The sequence below is a fragment of the Lipophrys pholis genome, assembly GCF_963383615.2.
Source record: "Lipophrys pholis genome assembly, chromosome: 7".
NCBI lineage: Eukaryota > Metazoa > Chordata > Actinopteri > Blenniiformes > Blenniidae > Lipophrys > Lipophrys pholis.
The window spans coordinates 21371993-21391036 of NC_137638.1; the positions used below are offsets into that span (position 1 = coordinate 21371993).

The window sequence follows — 19044 nt, forward strand, 5'->3', positions numbered from 1 at the left end:
GCTCAGCTTAGGCAAACGATGTAGACGTGATACAGTAAAAGGAAAGCCTCCTGGCGTTGCTAAACAAATGAACTATAACTGTTTATAAAGTCATCACGGTTCCTCCCAAATCCTTTCACCCATGCCAAAGCACAGATATAATGGATTCCTTCACACAGAGGCTTTACTAGGGCATGCCTGGCACATGCTGCAAACTTTAAACAAAGGAATGAGCATGAGCTAGCTGGAGAAGCATGACCTAGAGAGACAGAGAGAATGATAGAGTCGTTTGTCTCCCTCTGCTCTCCGCTCTGCTCTCTCCCTTCTATTGCCTCTGGTTACATAGAAAAGTCATGTTTCCTGCAATGAGACACAGTGTAAAATTAATAAATAAAAAGCCATGGAACATGTCATCTGCCCTGAAGATTGCCACGGCTAAATGCGTGCACTGAAGCTACTGTCTCAGTAAGGGAGGATATAAATTACCTCAGTGCAGCCGATGAATTCCAAACATCTTTCTTCCCGTCTCTGTATCCCTCTGCCTCTCACTCTGTTTGTCTCATTCTTTCCCCTTTCTAAGACCTGTTTGGTGTATGATATCATTTGTCTGCTTATCCCCCCATTATCACGTTGTTTGAATTACTATCATTACAGAACGGTACCATCAAAGCTGTGCTGTTGACAGGATGGCATAGGGCTCACATTGCCTGCAGAGCAGCTCCAGTCAATTCACTATCTGCTGAGGTGGGGATTAACATATTCAGACCTATTCAAATGATACAGGAACGATGCAGGCTACCCTTACAGATTACACGGTGTCCCATAAATACATACAGAGATGGTGATAATACAGAAAAATGAGAATTGAAGCGAACACAATGACATTGGGAGTTCAAATGGCTCTAAAAGTACAAAAGTATCTGTTTTTAGACCATGAAAAGCTTCTTTGCAAGAATGATGTTTCTGTTGTTACTCATAACCCACCACATGCTTCGCTACCAGTTTTTTTTTCCCTTTCCTACTTCTTGTCACTAAGTGTAACACCACTATTGCTGCATAATAAATATAAGAGTAAAAGGCAATCACGTGCTCCACCTTTGTTTTTCCTGTATGCTAAGGTTTCAGTATTGTGTGTGAATGAGTTCAATCTGAAAGGACATGCCAGTCACACAACAGAGCAGACAAGGCAAATACATCCTTGGTTTTTCCCCCCAACACTGGAACAGTTGTGTATATTGAATAAATTCATATCAGGCCTGATCAGGGCAGCTCTTTCTTTATCATTTACTGACGCTTTACAACAGGTAAAGTAAAGATTAAAGAAAAGGGGGAACTTCAAAATAAGTTGGATCTATTCTGTCAAGTATAAACAGGATGCAAGAGCCTCAACAATGTTTGAGATCAACACGTTTTACTTCCAAGATCTGATATGTTGATTCAGTTTTTATTTTAGAAGGCAGAAGACAAAACGGTTCGGTGTGAGGTGATGTTTTAGTGACATTTTTATTTCATACTAATGATAAAATGATGAGACATTACTAATATAAAAGCAAAGTAGAAAAAAGGTATATGTCAAGCAAATATCACAATCAATAACTTTTTAATAATCTTCAACAGTGCAATAGCACCCCTAGTGTGTTTTCAAGGATGGAGAATATACTTTCTTTGTGGCTACGGTTTAATACTGTGATATTTTTTCCTGCCATATACATGATACAATAAAGTTTTAGTGAATATTTTGCACAATGTAATTTTGAATCCCTTTCTAAATTAGATTATAATCTCCCAGTAAAATATCTTGAATTTGGATTTCCGTCCAATTGCAGCCTTATTGCATTCTACTGAAGGTGAAGTAGTATGGCTGTACCTTATCGAAGGGGAACAGATAAGTCACACCAAACTTGTGATGCAGTTATATTACAAACCAAAGTTAGTGAAAAGGTTAAAATCAGTTTAGTTGAAGTTGAATATTCAACAAATATAAAAGTATAAACATCAATTACTGTTAAGCAACTACTTAACCAGACTTACATATCCATTGCTGTACAGTTGCACTATAGACTCGCATGCTATAAGCTTAAGATTATTCAAAAATGATTTGAATGGTTGGATTTAACTTGCGCACAAGCTAATTGAACCTGCCTGGATCAATAAAACAAGGACACACAAACAGGGCGTATGTGTGTGCTTGTGTACAGAGGAAATATAACATCCAGGAGCCACATGATTTCACCCTTCCTCTCAAATGCCTCCCAACTTGCCCCCCTGGCTGCACTGAGTTCTAATATCCCCCCCCCCCCTCACCTTCCCAATGACAGCCGCAGGGGGAATTGACGCCAAGGCAGACATCCTGGTGAACATGAAGATATACTTTTTCCTTCTTTTTTTTTCTCCTATTCCTCTATCCCTCCCTCCCTCTGTCCTCCTGCTGCTTTTCCTCTTTGATACGTGAGGGGGTTTTAACCTCTCCAGCTGCTGAGGTTTGGCCGAGTGGTTGGCTGGGGGATCTCAAGGCCCTACTTGGTATGCACTGTCTGTGAGTGTATGTGTGTGTATGTGTGTGCATATTGCCTACACCACACTTTCTGCAGACTGGGGGAGAGAGCTGAGCGTCTGATAAGGCTGAGCCTGGCTGACCCACGCGGGCCCTTCACAAGCTGTCAGAGCCGTGGCCCTCAGAGGGGGGCCCTTCCATCTGCACTGCCCAAGCCAGGGCTCACCCAGCAGGGGGCTAGATAGGGGTGAGGCTGGGGTGCTACCGGAGCTAGAGGCTTGTGGTGGGAGTGAGGAGGGCAGCTCCATATTCATGAAAGCAACGCCAAATTTGTAAGCAGAGGAAAAGTATTGGGATAGTTTGGTTAAAATACTAATTCACACACACATATCTCAAGTAAGCATCTCAAGTAAGCATCCTTTCACCAGCATTGTTGAGAGTGAGGAAATATAGCAATATTTGTCCTACTCAGACAGAGAATGCCATGCTGTCTTGTTTGTTTGTTTTTTTTATACTCAGTTGTGTATAAGAATGCTAAGGCTGCTAACACACTTGGTGTTCACTCTATTGTACGCAACCACACACATTTTTTGGACTTAAACTCAAGATTCAAACTGAAAAACTCACAAACAGCTACAGTGGGTATACTGTATAGACAAAACAATAACAACAAGCACTGAGGCAGACACCCTGAACTGCTGACGTTGTTAGCAAAGAGCACAGACAGTTACAAAGGTTCGGTGTGATGAAGGAAGTTAGACAAATGGGGGGAAGGGGGTAGACAACGTGATGAAAAAGGAGGCTTGGAGGATTCTGCAGTGGCATCCCTGATGCTCCCGATGCTCCCGTCCCGCTTCAAACTATGCCCGTTGCCTGTCTTTCTGCCTGCCAGCCTGCCATCCTATCTGCCAGTTTAGCAGAGACAGAGAGGCAGCGAGAGGCAGCGAGAGGAGCAGAGATGAGCGCAGTGATGCCGGGGCGGCACGGGGGAAATCAGCGGGGCACAGGCGCTCCCAGTTAAAAGTGACATGACCTTTTGATTTTGTCACCTGTCACCAACTGCCATGTCTGACTCCGCACTGAGGAGTGCCTGCCATCCACCGCTGCTTTCCTCTGCCTCCGTCTCTCTGTCGCTCCATCTCTCTGAATGCCTCAGTCTTTTTCTGTCTCTTGCTCCCACTCCATCGCTTTTCCTCACATTCTCCACGTCTTACCAGAGTTGCAGGTTTTATGAGGAAAACTGGAGGTGTGACTTTCTGCAGGATTTGAGGTATAATAGGAAGCAATTTCTACTCTTGCTTTCAGATTTCCTAATATTTTCTCTTCTCTACTTTTGCTTTGCATGGCTCCTAATGAGGGCAGATGTCAAGGCAGTGTGTTTAGAGATTCCTAAAAAGTTTTTCTGAGATGTAAAATCAGGGGATAAATAGCCTAAATAAAAATGACAATGAGGAATTCTTCTACAAATGGTATGCGCTGTCTGTGAGTGTAGGTGTGTAGGTGTGTACGTGCGCGCTGCAAATGTTCATATGAAATCTGACAATTAAACTATCTTGGGAATGGACCATATTTATTTTATATGGAAAACAATATACAGTAATTACGCTTACAACCTCCATCAGAAAATACAAGATTCATCTAGTAGTAGAACAACTTTACCTAAATAAATTTACATTGTTGCTACGAGCAGAGTACCACACTGAATAATTTCATTTGAAAGGAAAAGGTTCATTTGGTAGATGAATCTGGCTTGGTAGAAATGCTATGTTACTGAGGATGTAGGTTGGCTTGAAAGTAGCCGGTTTTCTTGCCACTGGAGGCACGCATGTAAGTATGAAGTATCTCCAGGCCATTAAGGTCTTCTCTTCCGTAATGGGTTGGCGGATCCATTGGGTGAATCAATGTAATGGTCTGAAGCATGGGATAAAGAGGATGGTCCTCTAGTGTGACGAGGCCTAATTGCCCGTCATTCCCGTAGTAGAAAGAGACATCACCATGTTCCATATGTACTCTCTACGACAGCCTGCACTGAAATTACCACCTTCATAACATCTGGTAAGGGCTTTTCTGGGCCAACAGAACAGCAAGGAAGGATTTCTACTGGGATGTGTCCCTGCTTGTTAATCTCAGTGCCCATCATATACACTCATGCAAGCAGGCGCACACACTAATACGACATTCTGCGATCAGAAGATACACAAATGCATTACACATTTCATTTTGCCGCCTCTCCTCTGGGTGACGAAGACCTGTCTACGGACAATTTTTTTCTTTCTCTACCAGGCCCACAAAGTATTTGTCTGAGGAAGATCCAAACATTTACCAAGTAAGATGGACCGTTGTATAAATAAATTGCTCCTCCACCTCCCAACAATTATGAAATATGCACGACGGCAGAAAGACAAAACAAGCTTTCCTTGACAACACATTATCAGCTTTGAATGTCAAAATAGAAACAGTATCACCCACTGCAGAGATTCAAAAGCCAAAAAGGTCCACTTGTTTGTTTGTTTCAGTGAGCATGTTACAGCACGACATGCAGGTCAGGTAGCGGTGTTGAGGAGTCAGCATTCACGGGTCAGAGTGCTACACGATAAGAGAGGAGGTCGGGGACCTCACTGGTGCAGTGCCTCTTTTAATCGCTGTTCTAAGGACGCTCTGACTGCTTAGCACGTACCGGTCAAGGTTGGGGCTAGGGTAAGGAGCACGGATCCAGGATCTCTTTGCAAGGCAGCATGTAACCACACAACAGTCGGTGACCCTGGGTGGTGAATTACAGCGTGTAGAGTATTATGTGTTTGTTTATTTGCTATAGACAGGGCTATGGACTGTGGTTGTGGTGTAAAATCAGAGAAGGGTCTGCAAATTGAACCCTTCAGATGAGGCAAGGCCAGTTCAGTATAAAGTTTGGATTCAAGTGTGCGTCTCTTTCTCTTCCTCTCTGTCTCTCTCTCGCTCTCTCACCCTTCAAGAGAGAGTTCAGCAGAGATTCCTTTGGCATTACCCTCACCCTGGACTGCTGGAAAACCACAGCGCTCCGGATGCTGACCCTTGCTCGGCTCAGCACAATGCTTTAATTTGGTGTGTTGTTTAAAGTAATTAGAAAGGCTTTTCCCCCTGTTTTCTTTTCTATTCTTTTCTCTCCTCTGCCAAGTGCAGGAGGGAAACAGTGAGTCGTCCATGACTTCAGCTTGATAAAGACTCAGAAGAGGAATCCAGGGGACAGACAGAGGAAGCGAAAAAAAAAAAAAAAAAAAAAGGGAAAAAAGATCATCTTTGCTCTCTGTGTGCCCACTCCTCCCCTCTCCACTGCACCACTGCAGATTGTGAAACTATCTGAAAACAAACAGGGACAGGACTCAGGGGATAGTCATCTCTGAGTGTGCGTGCGCGGCAACTGTAAAAATAAGTATCTGAAAATAAATAATGCTCAGATCATACATTGTTTTAACTATTTGTGAAGTAAAAGTCGTATGTGACATAAGATGGTACTATCAAAACTGAAAGAGGCAGAGTCGTTAAAGATGCAATGAGAGAGAGTTCATCACATTTACCATTCCTGAGGCAGCAAGAAGGCAACAGTGAGACAGGAGGGACAATGATTGTCAGAGATTTTTCTTTGTGTCGCCCGTGCTGCTGAACACGACTGTCACAGCAGCAAGAAAAGGAGCATTAATGGTGCTAATCGTTGACAATTAATCCCACTTTCATCAGATATATTCTCACAAAGACTGTCTGCACACTCTCATGCATACGCACACAAACACAGAGCAACTGTATAAATGCTCACAAGGTTTGACAACAGAAACAAACACACAAAGGAAAATTTTGCACTCGGCGCGCACACACATGCACGCAGGCACACCAGAAAACACCATGCACACATACACCTGGTATGACTCATGTAAATGTACATAAGTACATGTTTCTGCGTATGAATAATAACCTTGGGATGAACGAGAACACATTTGACTTCATCAAACTGCAAAACTCCACTGTAACACACACCATATGCAGATAACACGGACACACCTATAATTTTACTTTGACCTTAACAACATCCAATTCTCTTGTAGGGTTTATTTACCTCCAACTCTCTCAGGATGACCCTAAGCAAACGCCTCTTGACACCTTTTACTTGCCTATGCCATCAATGCTAATCCAATCCTTGTGTGTGTGTGTGTGTGTGTGTGTGTGTGTGTGTGTGTGTGTGTGTGTGTGTGTGTGTGTGTGTGTGTGTGTGTGTGTGTGTGTGTGTGTGTGTGTGTGTGTGTGTGTGTGTGTGTGTGTGTGTGTGTGTGTGTGTGTGTGTGTGTGTGTGTGTGTGTGTGTGTGTGTGTGTGTGTGGGGAAAGTCCTTAAAATCCAACCGCTAGTGGAAGATGGCAATATTGAAACAACCTTCAGAGGCAAAAACAACCTTCCAAACAAATCCAGAAGACTAACTATACTGTAAGCTACAAGAAATCAAACTGAGTTTTAAAAAACAATTATTGCTACGTATAGTTGACAGCAATTATTTCCAATGATGTTTCCATTAATAAAAAGTGGTTTATGTTCGATCCATTTTATATACTGCAATTCAGGGTCACAAGGTGCTGGAGCCAATGCCAGCTGACTGTGGGTGAAGGCAGGATATACCCTGGACAGGTTACCAGTCCACATCAGCACACAGAGAGAGACTGTCACATACTCATATTTGCACCTACCAGCAACTGAAAATCACAAATTAAACCCGAATGCACGTTTATTTGGATGTTGAGAGTATGAAGAGAAAACAACATGCATGCATGCACAGAAAGGCCCCTAGTGGATTCAAACTGGGGATATTCTTACTGCAAGGTGAAAGCACTAAACTCCACCAACATGCATTCCACCTGGTTCATATTTCTAGGTCTAAATGTTTAAGTCCTTCTCATAAAAATGTACAGTGCTGACGTGATTAAAACATTATCAGCTCCCATTGATTCCATCTGCCAGTACAGTACTGAGTGCTCATATCTTATTTTGCATAGGGCATTTTTGTAAAAGTGTTGTATTACTAAAAAAGGCTTGCCACATGAGAATCAATGGTACTAACATGTCTTAATGTTCCAACCAATTCCTGAGGTACTCGAGACACAATAGTCCCTTTCAAGAGAGAAAAGCAATTCCGCATGAAGTGGAAGTTACATGTACTTACTCGCATGTGAAGTGAGTGCCACATTACAAGGACATGTAACCTTTGTTGCTTCATTTTACTTAGGAAGCACACAGTAAAAGAATATCATTAAGGCTGAATAAATACAAGCAGCAGGTAGGGGAACAACTCATCATGCATGGTTTTGTTTTAAGGCGTCTCTGATGTTTTTTGTCAAGCAATGTCGCCATCTACAGGTGAGGAAAATACTCTCACTGCCATTCACACACAGCATATTTCATCTGTGAACTTACTTGTAATTGTACAGCCTTAATTCATCACTGTCCTATAATCAGTTTAAATATCCAAAATTTGGTCCGTAAACCAAAAACCATTGCATCTCATTTGGCAAATTTTGATGTCAACTTATAAATTAAGAAATATGGATAGAGAGGCTTATGAATGGAAAAGATTAGCAGAAGACTTAGCAAATAAATCTGTACTGTATGTTATGTACCGTTCACATTTAATTCCATATTTATGTGTAGTATTACGGCGACACACAGCTATTAGATTTGGTTCATTACAATGACTGAATTTAATACTACTTCCAAATCCAATCCAATCTAACCCACAGAATCCTTATGGAGAGATAAATACACATATATAGAGGGTGAGAGACTGCGAGAAAAAAATCTGAAGTCCGTTAACTGGTTGTATTCAACTGAGTGTTGGAAAAAGGCACTTATTAAAATTAATCACTTCATTGTTCACGCTCAGTCCGTAGTCCAGCTCTCCCTCTCTTTTTCACTCTCTACTCTCCAAATGTGCCTGGCCATGATTAAAACATGTCTGTTTCTCCATGACATTGCTTTGACATCATTTAATTGGTATAAGAGATAAAAATAAATGAATTAAATAAATATACTACCAGGTAAGTGGCGTAACATAGCTCAAGGTGACAGCCTATTATTTCTCCCTTTTCTTTGCCTCAAAGAAGGCAAAGTGAGAAATGTGAGATTGCACTGAGAATGCAGCTCTTCAAGCAGGAGATGGAGTTTTTTTTTAAATTATTATTAAAAAAAATCAGTAGAGATTTAAAAAAAAGAAAAAAAGAAAAAAAAGAATTCCAATTCTTTTCAAAGTTTGTGCATGCAATTTAATCAAAAGATGTGTTCTGAAATTCTTCAGGAACATACATTGCGTTTTCACTCATGCTCATCTGTACATCTGTCCCGACATTAATAATCTATCACATTTTTCACATCCCAAACATCGTGCATTTAAAATTGTTAAAGGCCAGAAATACAAGCATATATACTGAAGCAAAAGCATGAGGTCTTAATAAAACAGCTGTGGCGGAGTTTTAACCCTGCATTGTGTCTGGAAATTGGCTTTTACAGTGAAAGGAAAAGAAAGGCGGAGGGATATCAAGAGGGGATAGGGTTACTCACCACATCTTGCCTGGTGTCCTTCCCAGATGCGATGAGGATGTAGTTCCAGGCCAGGGGCAGCAGCAAAGCCAGAGGAATCATACAGAGTTCAAAGTTCCAAACAACAATGACGAAAAGCTGTGAAGAGGGTTTAAAAAAAAAAAAAAACTGTCAGTGGGAGAAAAGTGAAAAGACATAAATGAAAACAGTGTGGGCTAAAAGTGTATACACGGAAGACGACAAACTCCGGAGAACGCGAGCCGGCCATATGCTGGATCGTGAACAACGCACATTCATATGCACAATCATAAACTCCCTGGAGTAAAACAGAAAGAAGCCTGTGTTTTAACAAAGGTGTAGATCGGTTCAGCACCCTGACCCTCGGGCTCTTCTAGGTCTCAAGCTGAGGAGGACCACGATGAAGGAGGATGGGTATGAGCCGTCAGGGCTTCTTTCCTCCATGCCAATCATCCCAGAGTCTGAGGTCATGTATCATTTCAGCAACAGCACGTCAAAGCTGACCCTTCTATACTCAACCCCAAACTCCAGCATATGACCTCGCACACCCCGCAACCTGAGTCCCTAACCCTGTCACTCCAAGCCCCAATACCCTCCCTCTGAGCCCAAAAGACTCATATGCCCTATCTGTAACCTCCTCTGCACCCATCTGCCAAAACCATAACCTCTATGCCTCCCCTCTCATCACCAAACAAGAAAAGTACCATCTGAAAATTAACCTTTCCTAAAACCCTGTATTCTGGTTTTGGCAGGGCTCTTTAGCCTCTGACAACAGATTACTGCAGCGGTTGGGCAAAGATATCTGTGGGAAAGTGAAATTGCTAATGATGGAAGCATGATATTTTCTGGCAGCGCTGAGCCAATTGTAAGAACGCATTGTGTCAATTGCAGCGAAAAAGTTAAGAGAGATGGTCTATTGTGTGGGAATAAAATCCGTCAGAAACAAACAGAACAAAAGGATATTTATCTCTTCTAATAATATCATGTTTAAGTATACAGAGATTCTTCACGATAGATAAATTCTCAGCAGCAATTATAACAAATGCTGAAAATGCAAACCGTGCCTAATGCTCAGTCTCCTCTAGCAAAACATATTTATCAAATTCAAGTACAAGAAATCCATTATTTCAAATATGAGCAAAGAAGATTTGAAATTAATTACTCTGTCTGTGGAAATGTATCCCTGTTCAACAATCATTTTTAATAGGAAACTTTTAAGAGTGGTGAAATTGAGACTATTACTGTATAAAGCAGATTTATTGGTCTGTGCACCAATTACGATCTATCCTGTTTGGATGAACAACATCAACAAGAGAGAGACGAAGCTTAATAATCAACAATCAAATTGTTTTATTTCGGTGTCTGTGTGTGAGGGACAGAGACAGAGAGGGAGGGCGGCGACTGAAATCAAGCTCTTCATTGTGTTTGCAGCCTGAGGTTAATGTGAATATGAAGTTCAACAGCCCCTCGACAGCGTGTGCACGCACATGTGTGCAGGTTACTGTAGTGGAGTTGGCCGGACACACACACACACACACACACACACACACACACACACACACACACACACACACACACACACACACACACACACACACACACACACACACACACACACACACACACACACACACACACACACACACACACACACACACACACACACGTATTCGACTTCACCCTCCTCTCCCGTTAAAAAAAAAAGTTTGAAAGGCTCACGTCCTAGCTTTTCAACAAATCATAACTTTATCCAACGAGTATACTGGATAAACACTGAGCAAACAAAGCAAAAAGATACATAAATTAAACATTAGAAATGTCCAGTGCATTTGCATAATGCTCTCAGCAGAATTTATACTTTAAATAAACCTGAATGGCCTCGCAGTGCAACAACAGAATCTCCCACAAGAATCAGAAACGCTGTCTGTCTCTCTTAGGCACAACTTCACTTTCTCTGATACATTTATGTAGGAGAACTGGAGAGAAACCGCTCAATAATTCATGTGTTTACTAATAAGCAAAACAACTATTTCCTTTCATTCATCCTAAAAAGATGTTGGGAGTGAGAAATCTTAACAACAGCCACTTGCAGGCAGATAATCGCAACACAGAGTTTCTCCGCAAAATGCAGCTCGTCTAAAATGACCCATCTCCCAACAAATTATTATAATTCATAATTTTGTATTATCTCAATCACCGGTAAACACGCGTATAATCTCAAAGTACATAACATCAGTGTGGGAGGTGGTGAAACTTGACTTCAGTTGAACAAACAAAGGAGTTCACTTGTTTCAAACCTATTCTAGTAAAGGCTATAAATAACTGCACACTTAGAAACGTCTTCATGCAGATGCACGTACGCTCCTTTCAAATACATTGCTATAAATATAACTTACAGTAGAGACACAATCTTCTGGAAATATATTTAGTGCTGGCTTGTCTGCTCAAAGTACTGTTGTTACTGAGCAGAAAAAAAATTATTGTACTTCACTTCACTGTTGTTTATGGAAAAGCTTAAAATCGTCTTTTTTTTTTTTTTTTTTATGTAATTCCACTTTTTTTCATCTCCCTGTTTGCCAGAAGTTGTTTAACCTGTCATCGCCCCTTCATTCCTCCACCATTTGGTTTAAGTGGCTGAGGGCGAAGTTTTGACTGGCAGCTGAAGAAATTGGACACCCAGGCTCAGCAGTGTCCAGCCCTGTATCGCCTTTGTGCCCACCAGCTGGGCAGTGGGGCCCTGCGGTGCGTGGACCTTTCCACCAGGACTGGGCGATCACAGGCGACCCCCGTCGCTTGCTGCACCAGATAGGAGGCTCTTCGCCTGGAGAAGAGGGAGTGGGAAGGAGCCTGCTGTGGATGTCAGTGACCAGAGAAAGGAGAAAGCAAAAAAAAAAAAAAAAAGAAAAAAAAGAAATAATGATGAAAACATGCTGGATGGAAGGGCAAAAAAGGGATAGAAATTCTAAATGAATCTCCAGATGTAGTCCTGGGGAATCATTTGTAGATGAGTGGTCAGAGACACAATATGTAGTGGCTGGTGATAGTTCATAGTGAATATCTGAAGAAGTACAAAAGGGGATGGCCATCTCTCGCTCGGGCTTTGTTTAATGAAGCTGCATTCTTACCTGCGTGGTAAGAAAATTATTCACATCAACAGACTGTGTATTTGGCTCTTCTGTATATGTAATTTTATATTCCTCACAAATAAAAAAATTTTTGTTCAGTTTTTGTAGTTTTAAAAACATATATGGCAATTGTTTAAAGAAATAATATGGACCCATTTTTTCCTTCTCATGTTATATCAAAAACAGTGATTATATTTCTGTAATGTGCAGAAGAAAATGAGTGATCACTGTCTGTACGGAGATTTTACTTTTTTCCTCTTTGATGAATGTTTGATTTTAGGCAAAACAATTAAAAGTAGTTGTGACCAAATTAAAGAAAATAAGTCAGTATTAATAAAGCAATTTTTTTCTTTAAACCAGCAAATCTTTTTTGTCATGAAACTTCATTGTCATTTCTCATAAAGCCATATTTGCTCATATCTTTTAGGAACCAAATATCACCTTGTCAAAAAATAAAGTCGAAGAATATTTCCCACTGTCAAATCTGCTAAACCTGTTTAGATGTAGTAAACGGCTACATTTGAACTGGGCAAACTTCACATCTGAGCACTTGTTAAAATTGAAATGAGACGTGTAATTAAAACAGACAATTGCAAACACGAACAAAGTCAAATTGTGGCAGCGCAATTTGTAATATTTTACTCAAAGAAACAATACTGAAAGTCAGTAAACTAAATTACTTTGACAACCCTCAGTAGTTGGACTTTATTGCTGTTATAATCTTTGATTCTTTCTCTTCATAATGAAAAGCCAGATAGAGGAAGATCTATTAAAAATGTTGACAAAAACACAAAGTCAAAATGATTTATTTAAGCACTTAGGGTGACACGTTGAGAGTTGCATTATTTGTTTCAAAACATAACCCGCGTCCTTACGGCTCTTTGCAACAGCACTGTGGGAGGGTAATATCAATACTTTGGCTTACATTAACCACACACCAGGCTAACTTTCCCCCTGCTCTGTCTCAGTGGAGTGAAACTGAAGTTTGGATTTCAGAGTTCTCCTTTATCTCTCTTACATCAATTTCCATGCTGGCACTAAGTGTTGCCAGATAGCAACTAGAAGTCCTGTTAAGTTCGAGGGAACAAGAGGGAGGGAGACTGAGTCCTGTTTGTGACCAGACCAATGCAGCATCCAGTGGTGCTAGACTGCCCCCTGCTGTTTTCCTGCAGAATACAACTTCAGAGCACAATTAATCCTGTTCACGCAATAAAAGAGGCACTCCAAATCACAAGAAGAGACATGTCAAAGAAAGTCACTTTGTCAAAACATAAAAATAAAATAAAATAAAACATGCACCACTTATGGTTACAAACTTCACATTGGTATCATTTAGAAGTTAAAAATACTGAAATGCATGTTCTGTTTCTCTATCTCTGGTGATTAAACTCTGACTTGGTATTCTCTGTTAGTCATTCCACTATATTTCAACTATCATTCATTTTGTAAATCAGGAGAGCAGTAAAATGTGAAAGTATATCTTTCAAAGCTGTCCCTTGCTGTGGGCAAAGACGAACTACCGACTTTAAAACTTTTAAAAGTTAGACAGGTTCTTTGAAGAGGAGTCAAAGGAGCAATTTAAAGAGACCTGGAGTGGTGTGTACCACTGACTGCTATGGCGTCTCTACTCTATGTGTATCAAACTGCAGCCAGAAATGTGCAAAAACACACACACACACACACACACACACACACACACACACACACACACACACACACACACACACACACACACACACACACACACACACACACACACACACACACACACACACACACACACACACACACACACACTAACGTACACACTCCAATAGTTGCTTCTGTACCTGTCTTTGCTTTTTTTTCCCTTTTTTATTTCAGCAGGGTGAATTTTTATCTAAATGCAAAGCAGGTGATAGGTGCTCCAGTTTCCTCTAGAAGTAGCTCCCTTGTCTGGGCTCTCTTCCTGATAAGAGTCCTACTTTGCCTGACATAAAAGAGCCCGGTATCATTTCCCCTGCCTCCCCAACAACCCCCAGCTCGCTGCCCTCGCCCTTCCCTGAGCTTCACAAAGCTGCCTCTATTTGCTCCCAATTCAGGGCCCAATTGCAGATAAAGTTACAGCAAATTTGTTTGGAGGAAGAGCTGCTGAGGCCTGCGGTCCCTGGGGCAATAACAGCCTTGTCTTGCAGGGGCCGTGGGGAGAGCTGGCAGCAGCAGGAGAACAGAACCCAACACCGCTCAGCTCGACAATGGCCTCAACTCTCCGGGAGGGAAGGGAAGGGGAGGGAAGTGTAGGGGAGGGAAAGATAAAGAAGAGCGGGGATGGAGAGATGGATAGAAGGGAAAGACAGTCAGCTTGCAGGTGTGGAGAGCGGAAGCAGACGCTTAACCCCGAGACTGGAAATGGAGACACCGTCCATAGACACACATGAGTACACAGACACACACATACACAGACACCACCCATCATGCAGGACAGGAGGTAACTTCAGTCCCGTCCATTGTGCCAACGCCTCAGGCAAAGCTGCCACGGTGGCTGATTCACTGTCGGGATGGGTGGGTGACAGCAGTGTGGGTGTGAGAGAGAGAGAGAGAGAGAGAGAGAGAGAGAGAGGATGAGTGAAAGGCTGCATGTGAGACTATGCGATATCTCTCTTTCTCGCACATGCACACAAAACACACACAACATACACACTAATCACAGCTGGCACTAATGGGTGATGTGTACATGCGGCTGGCATTTCAGAACTGGGCAGAAGGAGAGTAAGCGACCATGAAGAAAATTTTGAGCGTTTCTGCGGAAGGGAGTGATGTGCGTTGACACAGTATGACAACTGCACTTTGATGCACTTCATTGTCCACAAAAGCCCCCAAATATATGAACGCGCCTAAATTCGGCCCCTCGGGCTCACTTAGCAGCTAAGAAGTGTACACGTTTGTGAGTTTAGAGGGTGAGTTGCACACAGCACCGTCTCAGTAGCTGCAGCGTTGTCGGAAAGTTAAGTGTAACATCTGTCTAGAAAGACAGCCAGACAGAAACATACGTGCACATGTGTATAGATACACATGCCCATAATCACACGCAGCAGTACACCTTCATGAACGCACCACCTTGGCCAGATGGCCCCCCATAAAAACCCACTTAAAGAGATGAGTGAAGTGATTAAGAGGCCTCTCAAAGTAAGGGAGAAATGAGAGAGGGATGAAGAAATGGAAGGGGAGGGAGGGAATACCTGTGTAGAGGAGAGGCCTTAAATACTCAGATGCTTTTAGCTAAGTGCATACTCCTACGTTAACAGACTCCCAAAAGAGCGGGGGATGGGGGTACAATGACACCTAAATTTCAGGATTTCTATAAACTATAAAACACTATGTCCTTGGCCTAGATACATCCTTTGTCATCATCTAAATACTTTTGAAAATAAGTGAGCACGGTGAGAAAATGATTAACAGGAACTGTTACTCTGAAATGGACTTACTATATGCCGTGTTTCGAAACGGGGTGAGCATGCATGCGTGTGTTTGTGTCTGTGCTCAAATGTGGGCTGCACTAACCAAGGCTGCGTCCTCCCCTCTCTATTCACCATGTAGATTGGCATTTCTAAAGTGACCTTGTTTTCTATGAATTCTTTGACATTTTTTTGTCTGACATTTTCATTCGTTTCTCTAAGATAACATATGAGGACTAGCGCCCACGTCAGCCTCACAGAAGACGAAATGCAAACATGTGCGCTCGCGCCGGGCTCGCACGCAGGCGCGCTCACGAACACAAAAGGGAAAATGTTAACTGATCAATACTGTGTCTCTCCTGACCCATGTCTTGTGATGACACTGTGACCTGCCACACACACACACACACACACACACACACACACACACACACACACACACACACACACACACACACACACACACACACACACACACACACACACACACACACACACACACACACACACACACACACACACACACACACACACACACACACACACACACACACTCACACACAGCTTCAGCAGAGATTAGACTGGTGTCAGACAGCCAAATGCTGCTAATGTCTAATGTCTGCTGTGGAGACACTCAGGGCTTCCATGGTAGAGGGCTGGGGCAGGGCGGGTCCACCTGTCCTGTAGCTACTTAAGTCAGGACACTAAACCAGACAGGATTAAATGCCTACTCTGTCATCTTTAGGGTAGGAACCTCCATGCAGCCACTCACTGCCCTGCAGGAGAATGTCTTTTACTGATAGCTCTGCTGTCCAATTACACTTCACCTTTTAATACCAGACACAGATGACAAGGAAAGGAGCGCGAGAGGCTGGAGAGAGAGAAAGAGAGAGCGAGAGACACCGACGAGAAGAGGGAAAGAGTCTGCCATTTCGAGGGAACAGCTTCTCACACATAGTTTGATTTTTCTCAGTATTTGGACATCTGAGGGTCTAATAAAATAGTGTTTACGCTGCAACACCATGCCCCCCCTCATCCCTAGTAAACGAGTGTCAAAGCAGACACTTGCCATATACAGTCTATGCCATGTGTGCATCTAGATTTAATACAACGAAAAAAAAAAACCACTGAGTGCATCATATCAAGACGTTTGAGTGTGTGAGTAACGGTCTGTAGTGGTGGGGGGTGTACTTAACTGCGCTTGAGACATCAACAATCTCTTGTGTTTAAGTGTCAAATTACCAGTGAAGGATCTATACTTTGTTAGCAGAAATGGTCTTACAGCATCGAGGAACATGTCTACCTCTGTGTGTGTCTCTCTCTTTTGTGTATATACATGATCTATTTGGGGTTTATGTAATTTTCCTAACAGAAAAGGAGGCCCAAACACATTTATATTAAAGTGGCTTCCTCCTACATCAGATCCTTAACTAACCAAAATAATAGCAACACAGCCTAATCCATCTTCATGGCAATCAGGCAGTTATCCTGGTTTTGTTATTCATGTCTGGAAAATGTGCAGACTCGAATGTGATATGTTGCAATTAATTGTAGAGAGTATCTAAGAGCAACTCTACATACCAGAAAAGCACAGATGCTCCTCTGCGGAGAGTCCCATTCAAAGCAGCTGTTGATGTAGCAGCCCGTGTTGATCAGGAACATGATGCAGCGTCTAACTCGGTTGAAGTTGCGCAAAAGTAACTGGGGAAGAGACAAGTGAATGTGTTAGACAAGTGAAGGCTTGCGATTCAAAATGCATAAGCTGAGTGTTTTCATACATGATTTATCACCGCAGGTATGGTAAGAAGTAAATATAATACACACATACAGTACACACACAGATAACTCCTATGTTTGAAAAGTATCAATCCTGTAATGCGGTATTGTAAATATGTTAAGATGAGAAACAAATTAAGGTTTCACAAATCCCACAATGATACACAACGCTGTGCAGAATCATATATCGCTACACAGTATATGGTGTGCAGGACATGGCAGCAAACCTTTGCTTAATATTACATACTTTTGTATACTGCTGTAGAGCTTATAATATTAGTAGAAAGTGTGTAGAATGTATGTGTGTTTAATGTATCTATTGTGCTATCTCTGTAAAAATAACAGAAGTATCAATTTAGAGGATTTGCAGCTTTGACCTCACTTTGTATTCACTCGTACAGCATGAAGGGACCAGGAGGAAATAAGCTTGTTCTCCCTCTTGGTTAGCCTTACATGAGTGTGGATGAGTGTGGGACAATGGTCGTCATGACAGGCTGACTCATGGTGATTCTTCACGTCTGCTCTCTCAGTGAGGTAGTTTAGTGCAGTAATAACAGTTTCCAACATGGTCCCTGGATTCTCCTCCCCGAGCGATCTCCAGGCATTTGGCCAGTGATGAGAAAGAACCAGCTAACTGCTGTCATCCCTCTGGGTTGCCAACCATTCAGGAAATAGCATAACAGCAGTGAAAGAACACCAACCACCTGATCAGGTCACCACCAGGAGAAAGTGCTCCCAGATGACAAAGTAGCTCACCACGTTGCTGCTCAACGAAATTAGAGGACATCACTTTATTCTTCTGAAAAACGTATGCCTGTGATTAAACGTGTGTGTAATCTGGATATCATGTACAACCCAGTATGTGTTTGTAGCCCCACAGTGAAGTCTGCAGCTCGTGTCTATCTGGATAGATCTGCATGTGGTTATAGGGGTGGCTGGGCTGTTTCAAAGGAAGATGAGGGGGATTTCTTCTTCTTTGTGTATAATTATGTGAAGCTTATTGATGCCAAACTGGGGATGACTATGTGGTGTTCTGCTGGGGACACGCAGACCCTGAGGACAGCGGGTCTGCAAATCATCCACTTCCACATTTCTCTGCACAAGCTCTTAGTGCACATTGTTGCCATTGCTGCATTGATAATAATATCTTAATGTCCATTATTTACACCTAACAGGACCTGGAGTCATCCCTTAAAAACACTTAGAATTGTGGTGGAGTCATTTATTAAGTCAAATGTCATTTATACAATTAAATGCTTGTTTGGCAGGCAGTATGTGTAAGCGTGTTTCTTTTTTTCTCGTTCATTTTCAGTGTGTCTTTCTGCACACTAAGCAGCAAGCAAGCAGCAGGGGAGCAGCTACTGCACAAAAGAGCCCTCATGGGGCAATCCCTCCAAAGCAAGTGACATCATCATTGCGAGACGCTGACATGGGTCATCTCGATGAGTCAGGGGTGAAATGAAGATGGAGAAAAGAAAATCAGTACTTGGGAGAAAAGCACAGAGAGGGCCGAAATAGGGGGCGGCAGAAAAGGCAGGAACAGTGAAGGAAAGGAGGGAATAGATGGAGTGCTGACAATAGGGTGGTGTGGGAGCTGGTGTGTGTGTGTTGTGTCGTGTTGGGCAGGGCTATGCTCGGCTGTGCATGGCGTAACATTGACTGCTGGG

At 42.3% G+C, this 19044-nt stretch overlaps 1 protein-coding gene across 1 annotated transcript in view; it reads right to left on the minus strand.

The window, feature by feature from the left end:
* The window catches only part of mctp1a (multiple C2 domains, transmembrane 1a), a gene marked incomplete at its 3' end in the record, with an annotated part of 134251 nt that overhangs the window by 25979 nt on the left and 89228 nt on the right, over window positions 1-19044 (minus strand). Inside the window, 2 exon segments of the mRNA XM_080468269.1 lie at window positions 9046-9162; window positions 17183-17302. Coding sequence (XP_080324395.1) covers window positions 9046-9162; window positions 17183-17302 — 237 coding nt within the window.